We start from the raw sequence: 17,757 nt of genomic DNA, 5'->3' as shown, positions 1-17,757 counted from the left end.
GGGAGAAAGTCCACCTGAAAACTTAATAATTGCAGTCAATTCATCCAGATTATCATCCTGCCTATACTATTTCTGTCGGAGGCGCTCAGACCCCCACATACCAGCGGTGCGCTGACAGTAGAAATCCCTTCATCAGCAGCCTCTAGGCCGGGTAGCCTCCGGGTTCACTGCGGCGGCTGGCAGGTGTTTTTTCATCTAAATAATCTAAATCTTGCAGCTATATTTGCTGTGATCAGTGGGAATAAAGTAGTTTTAATATGTTTTTAAGGGAGAAAGTCCACCTGAAAACTTAATAATTGCAGTCAGTTCATCCAGATTATCATCCTGCCTATACTATTTCTGTCGGACGCGCAGAATTGCCACAACTAAACTAACTCCAGACTTTGATGCACTGGCAAAAAAAGGAGAACAACAACATTGTTCCCACTAAAATGTGAGTTTTTCTACTGTGTTATGAAAAAAATAGCAACTTGCGCATTTACGCACAGCAGCGGTACAGTAGCTTAATTAACATGCCGCACATCGCTCTCATTTTAAAGACCCCTACCTTTCGTTGGGTAATAATATGTTCTGAATGTTGAAAGTGATTCCATTGATTTTTTTTTCACTAAATGTTGATTTCTTTAAATTTGCACCTTCAATTGTCTGTTTTTTTAAATACATTTCAATCCCCAGGTTTAATAAATTACATTGCTTGTCCAAATGCTCCTGGCCCGGCCCTTCTGTCAAATTTTAGAACCCATTCGGGCCCGCAAGTCAAAAAGTTTGCCCACCCCTGGCCTAGTGTATGTCTCCAACTAATCCAGAATAAGAATTCAAATAAACAATTGGACAATAAATACAATTTAACAGTAATGATTTAATTTACTATATAATAACAGTAACAGTGATGATTTTGGTCACTGTGACGGGGTTCTTTGGCCTCCAAGAATCCAGGCTCAGTCGGGTTACCGGTGTTGGTGATTTATTGTGCTCAAAAACTCAAAACAGGGTGCAAAAGAAACTAAGATACTCTAGGCCTCAGCCTCCCTCCAGTTACCAGCAATCTAATAAAGAAACAGAAAACAAAAAATGTCCACTCTTCTTCACACAGCCCTCATTAAATGGTTTAAGCCCCTCCCCTCAGGCTCTCTTATTTCTAATTTCTTCTCATAAATCAGTTTTGTCCATATAGTCCCTCTAATTGTCTGCACCTGCGCATTGGGTGCAGAAGCCTGTTAAAGGGCAGTATTTTCAGCACCCCAAGACCATAAAATTCTGAGACGCTGATTGGCCATTAAATAAATTGACCTAGCAATAGTACATGATTGGCAGATTCTCTGCACATGTGGGGCAGACTGATCAGCTCCCCAAGACAGAGACGGTAGGAGTCTGTCTGTGGAAATCCACAAATGAATGACAGTAGGTTGGGAAATGTAGTTTATATAATTTGTTTTGCTTATAGGTACACACTCTAGAGAGTAAAACTGACATTTATGAGTTAATTTCTAAAAATATATTTTACGTTTCTCTCTTCTAATCAGGGAGGGCGGTGCCCCAGCCCCTATGGGCCGGCCGCCACTGGCTGGAGGATAAATTGGTCCTGGGATCATGATACTAAGAAGCAGACATTTTCTCTCACAGACACACCAGTCTGTAGAGGGAGAAGGTTTTTTTTATTTTTTGCAGCAGTGAAAAGCCAAAGAAGTGATGCAATACACAAAAATTATTCTTCCTGTAGAGTTTATTTGACTGTAATTTATTTAGGCTTTAGTGTGTATTTATATATATTTGCCTGCCACTTTCTATAATCATTTAAAAATATTTATTTAGAGCATTTTGCAATCTGCAAATATAAAAAACATCAGATATTTTTTCAGATATATTTATCTAAAATACAATTATGCTACCAGAGGTACACCTTTAACTCATCCAATTGATAAGTTTATCTTACCTCAAAATTAATAATTGAATGAAATTTTAAGGCAGTTTATATGCTCATTTATTTCACGGTTTGTGTGGATAATCCATCTCTATTTCTGGCATCTGCTCGGCTTAAGACTCTCTTAAAAGTCCTTCTCACTCTAAACAATTTTTTTTTCCGCTTCAGGAGTTCTCTCAAAGATTAAAATGCTTTTTAAATAGCTTTTTATCGCACCAAAGTTAATTTCTAAAACAATCTTAACCTCTATCTGAACACTTCCAAGAATTCTTTGACCTTGGTAAGTACTTAGCTAATGTATGAAGAATATTTGATCTGGAAGAAGAAGCAGTGCATGCTGTTGAATCAACTCTGCCATATGAATAGAGGAGCCTTTAAATGAAGTAATGGTGGTTTAAAAATTTTTAGATCACAGTATTTCTCTTTTGCAGATTGACTTCTCTTTCTTTTCTTTCTTTTTCACTGTTTGGTTTAATGAGGTTGTCTTTTTTCCTGCTGGGGGCTAATTAAAGAAACATGTCCCATCTACAATGCCAATATTTGCATTATGTTAATTAATTTTCATTGTCCCTTTTAGTAATAAATAAACAAAATACAAATTCTAATCAATAATTGAATATATAACGAGTTTATCAAAATAGCAAAACCTTAAATGTATACAAATTAAGGTTACAAACCTTAATAGCACTTTTTGGCAAGAGTTTTAACTAAGGGTCAAAACTCTGACTTCTACCACCAGAGGTCTGTTTCACAAAGCAGACTTAACAAACTTAGACTCAAATCCTCAACTCTGAATTGATCTAGCCAAAGGTTGAAACTCTGAGTTTTTGGTTTCACTACAGCTGCTGTGATTTATTTTATTCAACACTGAGTACATTCCCTCAGGGTTGAGCATGTGCGTAACAACAATGAAAAAAACATTTTCAGTGGGGTTCAATGTGTAACCATGACAACAGGCAAGAGGAAGTATCTACCTGACACAACTGGGAACTAGAGATTTTGATGCATAGTTAAAAATAAATATAGGAGAAAGTGTTAAAAACAAAGAGCGACACCGTATCAGCTGCAAAGGAGAGGCAGATGGCAAAGAACAAGCGTGCTGATCGAGTTAATACATACGTTTTTATGTTGTCTAGTATGGCAGGCCGTTTTGACATTCACGAAAAGCTATCTCCTCTCTGTTTTCCTAATAATAGATTCATAAAATAGGAATCTTCCTTGTCAAAATCACATTCCCAGACAAAATTGTGAAAACAGATGTCCTAATTAACATTTTTGCCCACAGAAACTGTATTTCAAAATAAAAAAAAAACAAACAAAAACCTAAATTTGAATTGTAAGAATAAAGTTTCATATACTTAGAAATGTTAACATATTTTAAGGGGCACCATTTATCAGCTTAAACTGTAATGTATTTATGATATCTGAAATATATTTGTTCCTAGTCAAAATAGTTTTACCAATTATGGCCAGTGACAGTACAAACATGGAGATTAATTTGTAGGCATCCAGAATGTTTAATTTTAGATTGGAAGAATATAAGGGGTCTCATTACACCTGCCAGTGACTTGCAGTCCATTTATTGATACGAGGTGCCACCTACAGATTCTTCAGGTATCACAAAAAATTAAAAAAAAATCACAAAACCGAGTTGCAGTTCACATCCACTGTTTGTGTTCTTTACTACATCAAGCAGTGGCGGCTGGTGGAGTTTTCTCCGGGGGGGCTATAAATTCAAAATAGAAATATACCTTAAACCAATCAAACATATACTAACGTTTACTTTTTGTACATCAATCTTGCCCTTCTGAGGCTTTGTGAAGGCAAACTCTAAACGAGAGTCTATGGTTAAATATTTTTTCACCCTACGGCGGAAATACGTGATCAATCCGACACAAAATGAAATGACCCTTTACTCGTCATTAAAGATTAAATATTTATCTTACAGATTTTAAAAATATATATATCAGTATATTTAGAAATATTTTAAGTTTTTTCTAATTTTTTCTAATGTCTTGATCAAGGTCATTGGGCTGGAGGGCAGGGGAGCTGTAGCGCCCTCTCTCGCCACTGACATCAAGATAAAAAACATTTGACAGATAAAATATCTGTTGATTTTTATGGAGGGAATATATCTTTTAAAGAACGGTAATTAGCAGGTTTTTTGTTGAAACATCTTTCTTATTTAATTGCTAATATTCATGAGTAATGTTGCTGTAAAAACTGAGCCAAACCCCTTCACCCCTCAGTTCCTTCAGGGCAACAGCTTAGACACCAACCTGAGGTCATTATATCGAAACTGACTGAGTATTACCCAGTTTATTATGAGCAGCTGTGAGATCTATTTGGTTGGGTGAAGTTGCTGACCTCTATTAAGCACTTTCTTCTCACGGACACACCCTTTTACAATGAGCAGGTCAGATTGTTAGTAGCCAGGAATCATCTGTTCCCAACCTTTTGCCTTGGTTCATGACTGTTTCCTGTTCTGACACAATGGCTCTTGTCATTTAAGTCATTCAATTTTTTAGACTTGGACAACTTTTATTTTCAAAACAAAATTTCTTTTTGTACACCTTTCATGACATTTCCATTCCATAAAGTGCAGCAGTGATCAAATGTAAACATTGTGGGAGAAAAAAAAACTTGGTGCAAAAAGGCATTGATATGGAAGTTCAGATCATTAGGTGGGCTCTCCTCATCCTCTGCAGGAAGTACATGTGTTATTGTGCATGTACTTTCTGAGGTCATTACATTTTAGTGTCTTAACAGTGTTGTTTTAATAAGTTTGGCAATGGGCAACCTGCCAGGACCTCCAAATTCAATTTTCGACCTCACATCTATTTCATTACAGACAATGTCTAAAAGACTTAATGTCCACAGCTCCCAATAAAGCTTAATTAATTTTAATTAAACTTTATTGACCTCACATTGGAGAAATTGACCTCTGCATTTAACCAGTCCCCTTGGTGAGCAGTGGGCTGCCATTGTTTAGCACACAAGGAGCAGTGGGGGGTTAAGGGTTTTGCTCTGGTACCCAGAGTGGAGGCTGTGGGGATAGAGCCCGGGACTTGCAACCTTCCCAGAGCGCAAGCGCACTGCTCTAATCACTCGGACAACACTCCCCTTATGTAGCTATTCATAAGTCAGGTTGAATGGAGGTTTGAAGATTTTTGTTTGTCCAGGTCAAATTTGTTAAATTTTCTTCCTTGCGTATTGCCTCTCGGTGCTCATTTTTAATTCACACTGGTGTCATTTTTGTGTTTGCAGGACTTATTAATGGACTTTTTGATTAAATTGTGTATTTACAACACATTTGCACCCCATTGCCACCGAAATTCTAAACATATCAAATCTCCTTTTTCAAAACAGGACTGACTCAAGTGGAGAAGAATCGTTTCACTTTATTGAAGAACAATGTTTCCAGATTAAGAGCCCCAGCCCAGTCAGTTCCATCATTACAAAAGTCATTGAAAGCATTCTCTCTGATGTATACGTATCCCAAATGCCCTGAACCAAAATGCATCAAAGGTAGGAAATTTATTTTTGTGGCATTTTGTCAGAACTGTTTGCTTAAAAAATGACACAAGAATTATATCCTGCAAAAAGCAGCAGCCACTCCTGTGCTGCCTTTTGTTGTTTAGTTTGTTAATAAAAGCTTGTTTTTGTGCTAATCAGGACTCATCTTTACTAAAATAAAATTGCAGACCAATTTTTTCTTAGGCCACTGCTGTTTTAAACAGCGCAAGCCCATCACAGTCAATAAACCCCTCCCTTTTTTGTCTTATTTCTTGAATCTGTAAACCAAATATGAAACTCTGAAAGCCACACTTCTCAGGCTATATAATTACTTCATGGTTATCAGTGCAAGAAGACATTAAATACTTTCACATACTGTCATCTATAAATTCTATCATAGTGTCATCACTATGTCATTGTACTAATCGTGCAGCAGTCGTCATATTCGGTGAGCATAGGTGTTTCATGGAGGAAATAAAATAGAAATAGAGAAAGAGGATGGGAAGGAGTTGATCAGATCATGAAAAGAAAAGAACAGAATTTATTTTATTTTTTTTCTAAAATAAATATTCTAGATTGATGCAAAATATGAGCCCTGGTTAAAGTTAAACTTGTGCTACACAAATAGTTTCTTGAAGCCAAAAGATTTTAAAGTCAGTTTTCTACTTGATCTACGTTCTACAACTTACTTAAATATTTTCAAAGATACTGAAGCATACTTTAAAGCAACCCTGAGCAACTTTTTACAAAAGCATTTGCTTAATTTTAGAACTTTTTTTTTTCAGATCAATATGTAACCCTTGGTGCGAATAGATTCTCCATGCGGGTTTCTTGTTATTCTAACTTGAGAGAGTCAGCCTCATCACTGAATCCGTCATGTGTTCCATATCACTGCTGTACAGCAGTCTGAGCTCCACTTAAACATGAGAGTTAACTAAGCTAAGAGTTGCTGTTACTTTATTAGACATATTTATGGTTCTCTGATGTAGGATTCAATTTATAGTGTATCTTCGAAATTAACCACTTATTTTCTACATTAACTGATCAAAGTGATGTTATTTAAAAAAAAAAAAGAAGTGCATATGGTTGCTCTCAACGTAATACTGTTGAGCACAATGTATGGACATTAAGACAGCATGTTCCATCAGACATTACCTTACTTTTTTAACTTTTTGTTCTTCATTTTCACCTGTTACAAGGTGAGTATATCATGACTGGTGTGCCTTAAAGAGTTAAATGTGGGAAACAAGTATTAACTTTTTTGGATTCAATATTTTATCATTTATTTTAATTACAGCAAGATTTTTGCTGACAAAAATGTAACCAGTTCAAAATTAAAAGCAGTTTGGGACTAAAACTAGGACTATTTTCATTTTTTCATATTTTCAATGATTTCCAGAGTGAATGACATAATGTCCTGCTGACTTTCAAACCCCAAAACATATTACAATAAAAACTGATTTGGCTAAAGTTGCAGACATCCAGTAAAATTCAGAACATTTTATATGTTTGTGAGGTGCCCGGACAACTATTTTTAAGTGGTTAGGGAATGGGTATTTTAGGCATTTTAAGCATTTAGTTGATCTGCTTTCTTTTGCTGAATCAACAGCTCTGACTGACCTCATGGTCTGTGGAAGAAAAATGTAGATTACTTAGAACTGGCTTATGGTAACCCGGTTGAGCATTTGTTGAACAGATGAAGCAAGGATGCACTCCATACGCAAGGTCAAGTGTGGCTTTTGTCTCAACCTCGGATTTCTGAATTCAGGTTTTTTTTAAAAATGGCCCAGGACTTTTTGCACCATGGTCACACACATTTTATTCTGATTGTTAAAGAAAGAAAGCTGGTAAAAAAAAAAAAAAAAAAAAAAAAAAAATATATATATATATATATATATATATATATATATATATATATATATATATATATATATATATATATATATGTATATATATATATGTATATGTATATATATATATGTATATATATATATATATATATATATATATATATATATATATATATATATATATATATATATATATATATATATATATATGTATATATATATATATATATATATATATATATATATATGTATATATATATATATATATGTATATGTATATATATATATGTATATATGTATATGTATATATATATATGTATATATATATGTATATATATATATGTATATATATATATATATATATATATATATATATATATATATATATATATATATATGTATATATATATATATATATATATATGTATATATATATATATATATATATATATATATGTATATATATATATATATATATATATATATATGTATATGTATAAAACCTCTCTCACTGGGGTCGCTTGTATAGTAGCATTTCATCAGTTCCAAGTTTTCTGCTCTAGTCCAGCTATGTCTTGTTCCAGTAGCCAATTTGTCATCAAGTTGCCCTGGTTCCCTAGCAACTGACGCAGACCTTGTTAACCTGGGCGACGTCCGAGCTGGTATGGCTCTTGTATTTGCGGTTTCACTCATGCCTGAGGTAGGCCACTAAGCACTAAGGACCTTGCCTAAGGGTCCAACTGGATGTCCATGCCGGGAATCGAACTCACAATCACCTGTACCGTCAGCTGAATGGGAAAAACAAGATCCAAGCCATCAACACATATGCCCTGCCAGTCATCAGATACCCCGCTGGTATAATAAAGTGGCCTAAAGAGGAGATAGAGGCTACTGACATCAAGACGAGAAAGCTCCTCACAATGCATAGAGGATTTCACCCAAAATCCAGCACCCTGAGACTGTATACCAAGCGTAGAGAGGGAGGCCGAGGGCTAGTGAGTGTCAAGACCACTGTCCAGGATGAAACAACTAAGATCCAGGAGTACATCAGGAAAATGGCCCCCAAAGACAAATGGCTTGGTGAATACCTCAGGCAGGAGAAAACCGAAAGAGAACAAGAAAGATGAAGGAGAACCATCATGGAGGGACAAGCCGCTGCATGGCATGTACCACAGACAAATAGAAGAAGTGGCTGCTATCAAAAATCCTACCAGTGGCTGGAAAAGGCTGGACTGAAGGACAGCACAGAGGCACTAATCATGGCAGCACAAGAACAGGCACTCAGTACAAGATCAATAGAGGCCCAGGTCTATCACACCAGGCAGAACCCCCGGTGCAGACTGTGCAAAGATGCCTCTGAAACAATACAGCACATAACAGCAGGGTGTAAAATGCTGGCAGGAAGTGCATACATGGAACGCCACAACCAGGTAGTAGGTTGTAGTGTACAGGAACATCTGCCATGAGTATGGGCTGGAAGTCCCAAGGTCAAAATGGAAGACACCTCCTAAGGTAGTTGAGAATGACCGAGCTAAGATCCTATGGGACTTCAAGATCCAGCCTGACAAACAGGTGATGGCTAACCAACCAGACATCGTGTTGATCGACAAACAGCAGAAGAAGGCAGTAGTGATAGATGTGGCAATCCCAAGCGACAGCAACATTCAATTCAATTCAATTCAGTTTATTTATATAGCGCCAAATTCACAACACATGTCATCTCAAGGCACTTTACAGTTCAACCAGATCATACAGTCAAATTGATACAAAGTTTTCTATCTAAGGAAAACCAGTTGATTGCATTGACTCATTGACTCAAATACAATCCCCCACACTAAGCATGCTTGTAGCGACAGTGGAGAGGAAAAAACTCCCTTTTAACAGGAAGAAACCTCCAGCAGAACCAGGCTCAGTGTGAGCGGCCATCTGCCGAGGCCGACTGGGGTTCAAGGAGACAGAAGCAGAGATACAAAAAGCAGCTGTAAAAGGCGGCCCCGTCCAGGAAACACACAGCCAGGCAGACGAGCTCCAAGGCAGCTCCCATGCCAGAGGACGAAGAGAGCACATCCACTCAGTCACGGTCAGAGAAACAGGACCACACTGGAAAACAGGCCGATCTCCAACATCTATTAACAAGGGTGTTGATAGAAGCAGCACAGCTGATGTTTTTTTCCAGGATGACGTCACAGCCAAACAGGAACAGACGAGGCAAAGCTACTCTGAGGAAAAGCAGAGAGAGCAGAAGGTTAGAGATTGAACTAACAGATTCTGCAGAATAGGAGAACAGAGAGAGAATGAAGCAGAATGATGAAATGGGGGTCCCTATGTCCTCCAAAAGTCTAAGCCTATAGCAGCATAACTATAGAGATAGCTCAGGATAACCTGAGCCACCCTAACTATAAGCTTTATCAAAAATGAAAGTTTTAAGCCTAGCCTTAAAAGTAGACAGGGTGTCTGCCTCACGGACTAAAACTGGTAGTTGGTTCCACAGGAGAGGAGCCTGATAACTAAAAGATCTGCCTCCCATTCTACTTTTAGAAATTCTAGGAACCACTAGTAAACATCAAGAAGAAAGAACACGAGAAGCTTGAGAAATACCAAGGGCTGAAAGAGGAGCTAGAAAAGATGTGGAAAGTAAGAGCAGCAGTTGTGCCAGTAGTAATTGGAGCGCTGGGGGCTGTGACCCCCAAACTGGGAGAGTGGCTACAGCAGATTCCAGGTAAAACATCAGAGGTCTCTGTCCAGAAGAGTGCAGTCCTAGGAACAGCTAAGATACTGCGCAGAACCCCCAAACTCCCAGGCCTCTGGTAGAGGACCCGAGCTTGAGGATGACACATACCACCCCACGAGGGGTTAGAAAACAGTTAAGAGTATATATATATATATATATATATATATATATATATATATATATATATATATATATATATATATATATATATATATATATATATATATATATATATATATATATATATATATATATATATATACACTGATATATATATACATATATATATATATCAGGTAAGTAGCAGAGGGGGTTGTTAATCAGTTTCAGTTGCTTTGGTGTTAAGGACATTACCAACAGGTGCACTAGAGGGGCAACAACGAGACGACCATCAAAACAGGAATGGTTTTACAGGTGGAGGCCACTGACATTTTTCCCCCTCCTCCTCTTTTCTGACTCTTTCACTAGTTTTGCATTTGGCTAGCGTCATTGTCACTACTATTAGCATCAGACGGTACCTGGACCCTACAGAGGATCCATAGGCAGCCCAACTCCTCAAGGAGGGCACATCAATACGTGCCATTGCCAGAAGGTTTGCTGTGTCTCCCAGCACAATCTCAAGAGCATGGAGGAGATTCCAGGAGACAGGCAGTTACTACAGGAGAGCTGGACAGACCGTAAAAGGTCTACAACCCATCAGCATGACCGGTATCTGTTCCTTTCTGCAAGGAGGAGCAGGAGGAGCACTTCCAGAGCCCTACAAAATGAACTCCAGCAGGCCACTGGTGTGAATGTCTCTGACCGACATTCAGAAACAGACTTCATGAGGGTGGCCTGAGGGCCCGCGTCCTCTAGTGGGCCCTGTGCTCAATGCCTGGCACCATAGAGCTCGATTGGCATTTGCCACAGAACAACGGAATTGGCAAGTCTGCCACTGAGCCCTGTTCTTTTCACAGATGAGAGCAGGTTCACCCTGAGCACATGTGACAGACGTTACAGGGTCTGGAGAAGCCATGGAGAATGTTATGCTGCCTGTAACATCGTTCAGGATGACCGGTTTGGTGGTGGGTCAGTAATGGTCTGGGGAGGCATATCCATGGAGGGACGCAGACCTATGCAGGCTAGACAACGGCATCCTGACGACTGCCATTAGGTATCGGGATGAAATCCTTGCACCCATTGTCAGACCCTATGCTGCTGGTGCAGTGGGTCCTGGGTTCCTCCTGGTGCATAACAATGCCTGGCCTCATGGTGAGAGTATACAGGCAGTTCCTGGAGGATGAAGGAATTGATACCACTGATTGGCCCCCACGCTCGCCTGACCTTGTGTTCCTTTAATTTGTTTATAACATGGACAAAGTCAATGTGGTCTGCATATCAGTATTACGTATTAAGGAAGAAAAAATGACCTAAAACCTTCTGTTATTTATTCATTGACTGCAGATATGGATCCCTCTCAGAACACAGTCGAAGACCTGATGCTAAGGATAAGTCACAATGAATGTCTTGGCCAATCCATGGAAGTTTGTCTCTTTACAATGGATGGAATGCCCCTGACGGATGATCCTTTCTTCAACACATGTAAGTTTATATGAGATTGTTTTTAACCGTCACTTATGTTGTACCTTTAATGATTTAAAACCATTTCTACTTGATTTACAAAAATTAAAAAAACTATGTTTTGTTTAATTAGCAAAATTCTAGGATGTATTTATCATTTTCTGTACATAAACATAATGCTGAAAGAAAACTGGTTCCTTTACTTGTTTTCATTTGACTAAAATGCATATGGAAATTAATAGCGTATGCTGGAAAAAGAATCAATATAAGTATAATCAAAACTGCAAACAGCCCTTTAACGGCTCTGCATTAAAACTAATGTGCGAGCCATGCATCTCTACATCACTGCTTCTAGCAAGCAGGCCACTTATTTCTGAGTGATACCATTTGGTGGAGCTGTCAGCAAATCCTACTGTAATGTAATCTGAGAAAAACACATTAAATCAAAGGATATGACCTGTTTATCTCTCATGGTCTGGATCATTAATTAAGTTGATGTATGAGCTGACATTGGAAATCCTACATGATTGTATTGTGCAGTTATTCTTATTTCATTCATATTTATTATAATGTCGTGTTCTTAATTCATAAAGCAATATGCACAGATTTCAAAAGCAGCAGTGTATGCTTAGTGATTTGATTCAGGTTGCACAATAAAGATTGAGCACAATGTTCAAGCAAAATCCTTCTGGAGTAAATATCAAGATTATAACCTGTTTATAATCAACTACCTGCCTGTCATAATTGGTCCTCAGAGAAGCCCAATATGCAGAACACCACGGAAACAGATGGAAAGTTTTACAAAGTTTATTTAAAACACAAGCACATAAATAATATGGACTGGAATTGGTTCTGGCCGGGGACAGGTTCACTGGAGTCTGTGAGGATGACAGTTCAGTTAGCGTTGGCACTGAGGAGTTTGTGTTTGGAAGTTTCAGAAGATTACCTTGAGGAGTCCGGGTTTCTCTTTGAGGAAGGAACTGTTCAATTCAATTCAATTCAGTTTATTTATATAGCGCCAAATTCACAACACATGTCATCTCAAGGCACTTTACAGTTCAACCAGATCATACAGTCAAATTGATACAAAGTTTTCTATCTAAGGAAAACCAGTTGATTGCATTGACTCATTGACTCAAATACAATCCCCCACACTAAGCATGCTTGTAGCGACAGTGGAGAGGAAAAACTCCCTTTTAACAGGAAGAAACCTCCAGCAGAACCAGGCTCAGTGTGAGCGGCCATCTGCCGAGGCCGACTGGGGTTCAAGGAGACAGAAGCAGAGATACAAAAAGCAGCTGTAAAAGGCGGCCCCGTCCAGGAAACACGCAGCCAGGCAGACGAGCTCCAAGGCAGCTCCCATGCCAGAGGACGAAGAGAGCACATCCACTCAGTCACGGTCAGAGAAACAGGACCACACTGGAAAACAGGCCGATCTCCAACATCTATAAACAAGGGTGTTGATAGAAGCAGCACAGCTGATGTTTCTTTCCAGGATGACGTCACAGCCAAACAGGAACAGACGAGGCAAAGCTACTCTGAGGAAAAGCAGAGAGAGCAGAAGGTTAGAGATTGAACTAACAGATTCTGCAGAATAGGAGAACAGAGAGAGAATGAAGCAGAATGATGAAATGGGGGTCCCTATGTCCTCCAAAAGTCTAAGCCTATAGCAGCATAACTACAGAGATAGCTCAGGATAACCTGAGCCACCCTAACTATAAGCTTTATCAAAAAGGAAAGTTTTAAGCCTAGCCTTAAAAGTAGACAGGGTGTCTGCCTCACGGACTAAAACTGGTAGTTGGTTCCACAGGAGAGGAGCCTGATAACTAAAAGATCTGCCTCCCATTCTACTTTTAGAAATTCTAGGAACCACTAGTAAACCTGCAGATTGAGAGCGAAGTGCTCTGTTAGGAACATAAGGAACAATCAGATCTCTGATATAAGATGGAGCTTGGCCATTTAAGGCTTTATATGTGAGAAGGAGGATTTTAAATTCTATTCTTGATTTAACAGGAAGCCAATGAAGAGAAGCCAGGATAGGCGAGATATGATCTCTCTTTTTAATTTTCATTAGAACTCTGGCTGCAGCATTTTGGATCAGCTGAAGGCTTTTAACTACAGTTTGTGGACTTCCTGATAGTAAAGAATTACAATAGTCCAGCCTTGAAGTAACAAATGCATGGACTAGTTTCTCAGCATCACCCCTGGACAGGATATTTCTGTTGGGTCCAGAGACTGATTTGTTCAGCAGAGTTCAATAACCGCTTCAGCGTCTTACTTCTGACTTGAATGCAGACCTTGGGTTTTGGTTTCCAGCTCTTAGCCAAGAGCTGCAGAGGAATCCAGAGGAGAGTCTTCAGGTTTGGCTCTGAGGGCAGGCTCGACAGGTTAAGCTCATCCAGAGCTTCCAAAGGAACAGGTTTCCTGTGAAGCATAGACAACGAGAAGTCAGAAGAGAGACTGATCACTAGGGAGATCACTAGAGATTCTCAGGAGGTTCTAGGCTTAGGTGCTAACCAAACTGGATCAACACTGCGGCATTGAGGCAAGGTCTGAAGGCCGGTTATATACTGCAGGTCCTCCTGATGACGAGATGCGCCTCAGGTGTGTTGGAGGCTCAGCTTCAGGAGGATCCACGTCGCACTCTGCTGGAGACGGATGGTACCGCTCCAGATCCCAACACTGCCTAGTAGGGGTGTAAATAATAATCGTTTTGTATCGATGCATCGATCCAAAAGCCGACGATCCGATGCATCGACACGTCCGCAAGATAATCGATTCATGTTTTTTTTTTTCCTCCGGTCTATTTTTATCCATTTGCTCCTGGGCGTAATTCTCCCTCCCGTGCTGCGGTGCCACTAAACCTATTGTGCCCTCCTACCGCGCTTCCTGGTTATACTCTTACAGCAGTTAGTTGCAGCAAGCTTCACACAGACATTTTTAAATTATGCTCAGTATTGAAGCGTGGTCTGGGCTACACGCTGTGGGTCTAGATACGGCCGAGGCGATGAGGAAGTGGGGGCGAGTTTAGTCCGACGACGGAGGGACAATGGGGGAAAAAGAGCGGAGATTCAGCTGGAAAAAGGGTCCCAGCGTTCTCGCGCACCTCGCTCATCTAGCGGGTCAAACTTCACGAGTTGTTTTCCGCAATTTCGGTCATAAAAACAAAACAAGCCGGCCTCCTGTCTGGTGCACTGTTTGCAATCAGCTACAATCTGAGAGAGGTGCAGCGGAGCGTCTCTCAAGGGGGCGGTGACGTCGACACTGGAGCCTTCTTCTTCTTCTTCTTTTTTTTAATGGCGGTTGGCAAACAACTTATAGGTGCATTACCGCCACCTTCCAGAATGGAGTATGGACCAAACAAACTATTATATTCTCCCTAAAATACCCGTTCTTCTTAGAAAATTAAAAATACTACCAAAAACTACATCCCCAGATGACCTTTGAAACAATTCCCTTATATCTAGTTTATTTTTATTCCTGTCTAACTCTCTACGCAACATCTCTCTTTCCTGAGTATATTTATTACATTCTAAAAAAATAGGTTGGACAGTTTCTCTGGAGCCGAGGTATTGCATTGAACTCATTACACTGATATTGTGCAGTATTTTTGCAGTATTTTTTTATGCAACTTTTCTACTTCTGTTATTTGCTGTTGTTTCTAAAGACAATGCATAATGATATTACAGCTTTGATTGATTTATTTCAAACTTGAAACTTTGTTTAGCCTGTAAGGTGTAAAAAAAGAAATAATAATAAAAAAAAAATTAACCGATTAATCGATTCGAATCGTGGTGTATTCTTGAGTATCGAAAATAATCGAATCGTTGGGTCAGGAAATCGATACTGAATCGAATCGCCATGATGGATGTGATTTACACCCCTACTGCCTAGGCATAGTTTGAGCATTAAACAAAAATGTAATCAAGTGTTTTACATTGAAATGCATTCTCTGGAAGAGGGTTGCCATATCATGAAAACCAATCAGGAATTAGATGTGGCTGGGTGAAGGAATGCAGTGGAGATGAACTATTTTCAATCAAATGGATCAGCAGGGTCCGAATAATGAAATCAAAAAACAGTAAAGGTCCAGAGAAATTTTTAATAACAATCTGTTACTTTAAACAGCATTTAACATTGAAATAAAATTAGGTTTATATGCATCCATGTTATAAATTGTTTTTTTAATAACAAAAAAAAAAAAAAAATTGAGGTGAGGTGGCTCGTGCATATGCTTAGGATACCTCCTGGACGTCTCCCTAGTTAGGTGTTCCAGGCATGTCCCACCACTAGGAGGCTTAGGGGGAGACCCAGGACACGCTGGAGGGACTACAGCTGGTCCAAGTGGCTGAGGAGAGGGACGTCTGTGCCTCTCTGCTGAAGCTGCTAGCCCCAAGACCCAACCCCGGATAAGCGGAAGAAGATGGATGGAAGGATAAAAAAAATAGAAGCTTTTTAGTTTTGAAATCTAAAGTGTTTTTGAAGTAGACAACAAAAATCTTTGAGCTTTGTATATAGATCATTTCCTGAGTCATATATTTTATAAAACACCTGAACTGACCGTTTTTTCCTTTCTTTTTCTTCCTTTGTTTATGGCTTAATAAGAGAAGTGGGCTTTACGCTGCCCTGCAAGTTTTATAAACCTGGGTTTGAATGGCTAAATCTAAAGCACTAATCTAAAGCACATATCAAGGTGCTCATTTTGAGCCTGAATCCATAATTACTTTTGTTTCTGTTCATGGTGGAGAATCCTGCTTCACAGCAGCAGGTTGAGCCAAACATACTCTAAATGTGTAGGGTCATCTTTGAGCACAGCATTTCACTTTTCACAATCTTCCGCAGTCCAAAGTTGCCACATTGGTGTCAATTAAATAACAATTTCAAATCCACTTTACAGACCTAAAAAACATTATACTAGATAGTTTTTTTAAATTAACATATTTCAGTTATGTGAAAAAAAGAACAAAAATGATGGCTAGAGAGCACAAAAAAGATAGAAAGAAACAATTTACATGAACGTATCAGGTGCAGGTAAAAGATTACGCTGTACAACACAGTTTCTTTTTTGTACATGTAACTGCTATTATAAGTCTTTAAATGTGTGATGATCCCATTTCTTCAACAGTCTTTACATAGTGAAATGTCAATGTCTCCATCCCCTGGACCAAGTTTATCCTCTCAAAACCAAATACTAAAATCAAATACTAACTCAGAATGCATTAAAATTACACTGGTAACATGTTTACCAATATAGACATTTTAGACATTGTTGGAAAGCTTAGATTCTCCACAATTCAACCAACTAGTTCATTTTATGGACAAAGTGAGCACCAAAGAACAATTATAGCAGCATGTCGAAATGTAGCATGACAAAGCAGCCACAACAACAAGCATGTTTTTATGACTGCTGTTCAAAAAAGACTTATTATTTTCAAGAATAAAAAAACAACTTTAAAGACTGTTTGAACTGATGCAGCTTGGATGTTCTACTCACCCAATTTCCATGTATATATTCAGAAACTAGAAGGTGTTAACTTTCAATTAAAGTATCACACATGTAATTTGGGCTTACAGTTCCTCAGTTATTTGCGTTTCCATTTGGGTATGCAAAACAGGCGAGCATTTCCCAAAATGACTTGAGAAGTTATAATATTAAGAAGTTATACTATTAAGAAGTTATAATATTAACTAGGAGCCTCAGGGTGGATGGCCTTGGTTGTAATTGCCTTATTGCTTGAAGTCATAAATATTTTCCATAAATATGTTTCTCTTGCTAAAGGTTTGTCAGGCAAGTTTTGTTGGTTTTCCAATGTACATAGAAATAAAAGAGAAGTCTAATGCAAAGCCCAGGGTTCCGGAATACATTTAAGTTTATTTTCTCTTGATTTGAGTGGGTATATATATGACAAGTTGTGGATGAACCATGCTTAAATTTAAAATATGAAAAAAACACAACAACTCTGTTGTTTTATTTTAACTGCATAATATGTAATAATCTTATTTTAAGGTTGAAAAGTCATTACACTAATAGATCATTTTATTTTTCTGCTCAGATTAGGTACATACAGATGAGGTAATACATCTATTTTCAGAAAGTTTCACATATTTTCAGGTCATTTTTTGTAGTTCAAGATGTCTATCAACAAAGCCCTTGGAGGGCTGAGGAGAAAATAGAATCA

The 17,757-nt window shown here is 38.5% G+C and overlaps 1 protein-coding gene across 1 annotated transcript in view; it reads left to right on the top strand.

Annotated features, from left to right (window-relative positions):
• LOC119794911 overlaps positions 1-17,757 on the top strand; it is an 80,913-nt gene that overhangs the window by 3,199 nt on the left and 59,957 nt on the right. Inside the window, exons 3-4 of the mRNA XM_038302675.1 lie at positions 5,291-5,449; positions 11,462-11,599. Coding sequence (XP_038158603.1) covers positions 5,291-5,449; positions 11,462-11,599 — 297 coding nt within the window. The remainder of the gene's footprint in view (positions 1-5,290; positions 5,450-11,461; positions 11,600-17,757) is intronic.

Source organism: Cyprinodon tularosa, unplaced genomic scaffold, assembly GCF_016077235.1.
Source record: "Cyprinodon tularosa strain WSP-4 unplaced genomic scaffold, ASM1607723v1 ctg498, whole genome shotgun sequence".
NCBI lineage: Eukaryota > Metazoa > Chordata > Actinopteri > Cyprinodontiformes > Cyprinodontidae > Cyprinodon > Cyprinodon tularosa.
Note: the sequence above shows the minus strand (reverse complement) of the source record. Positions and strands in the feature narration are given on the sequence as shown.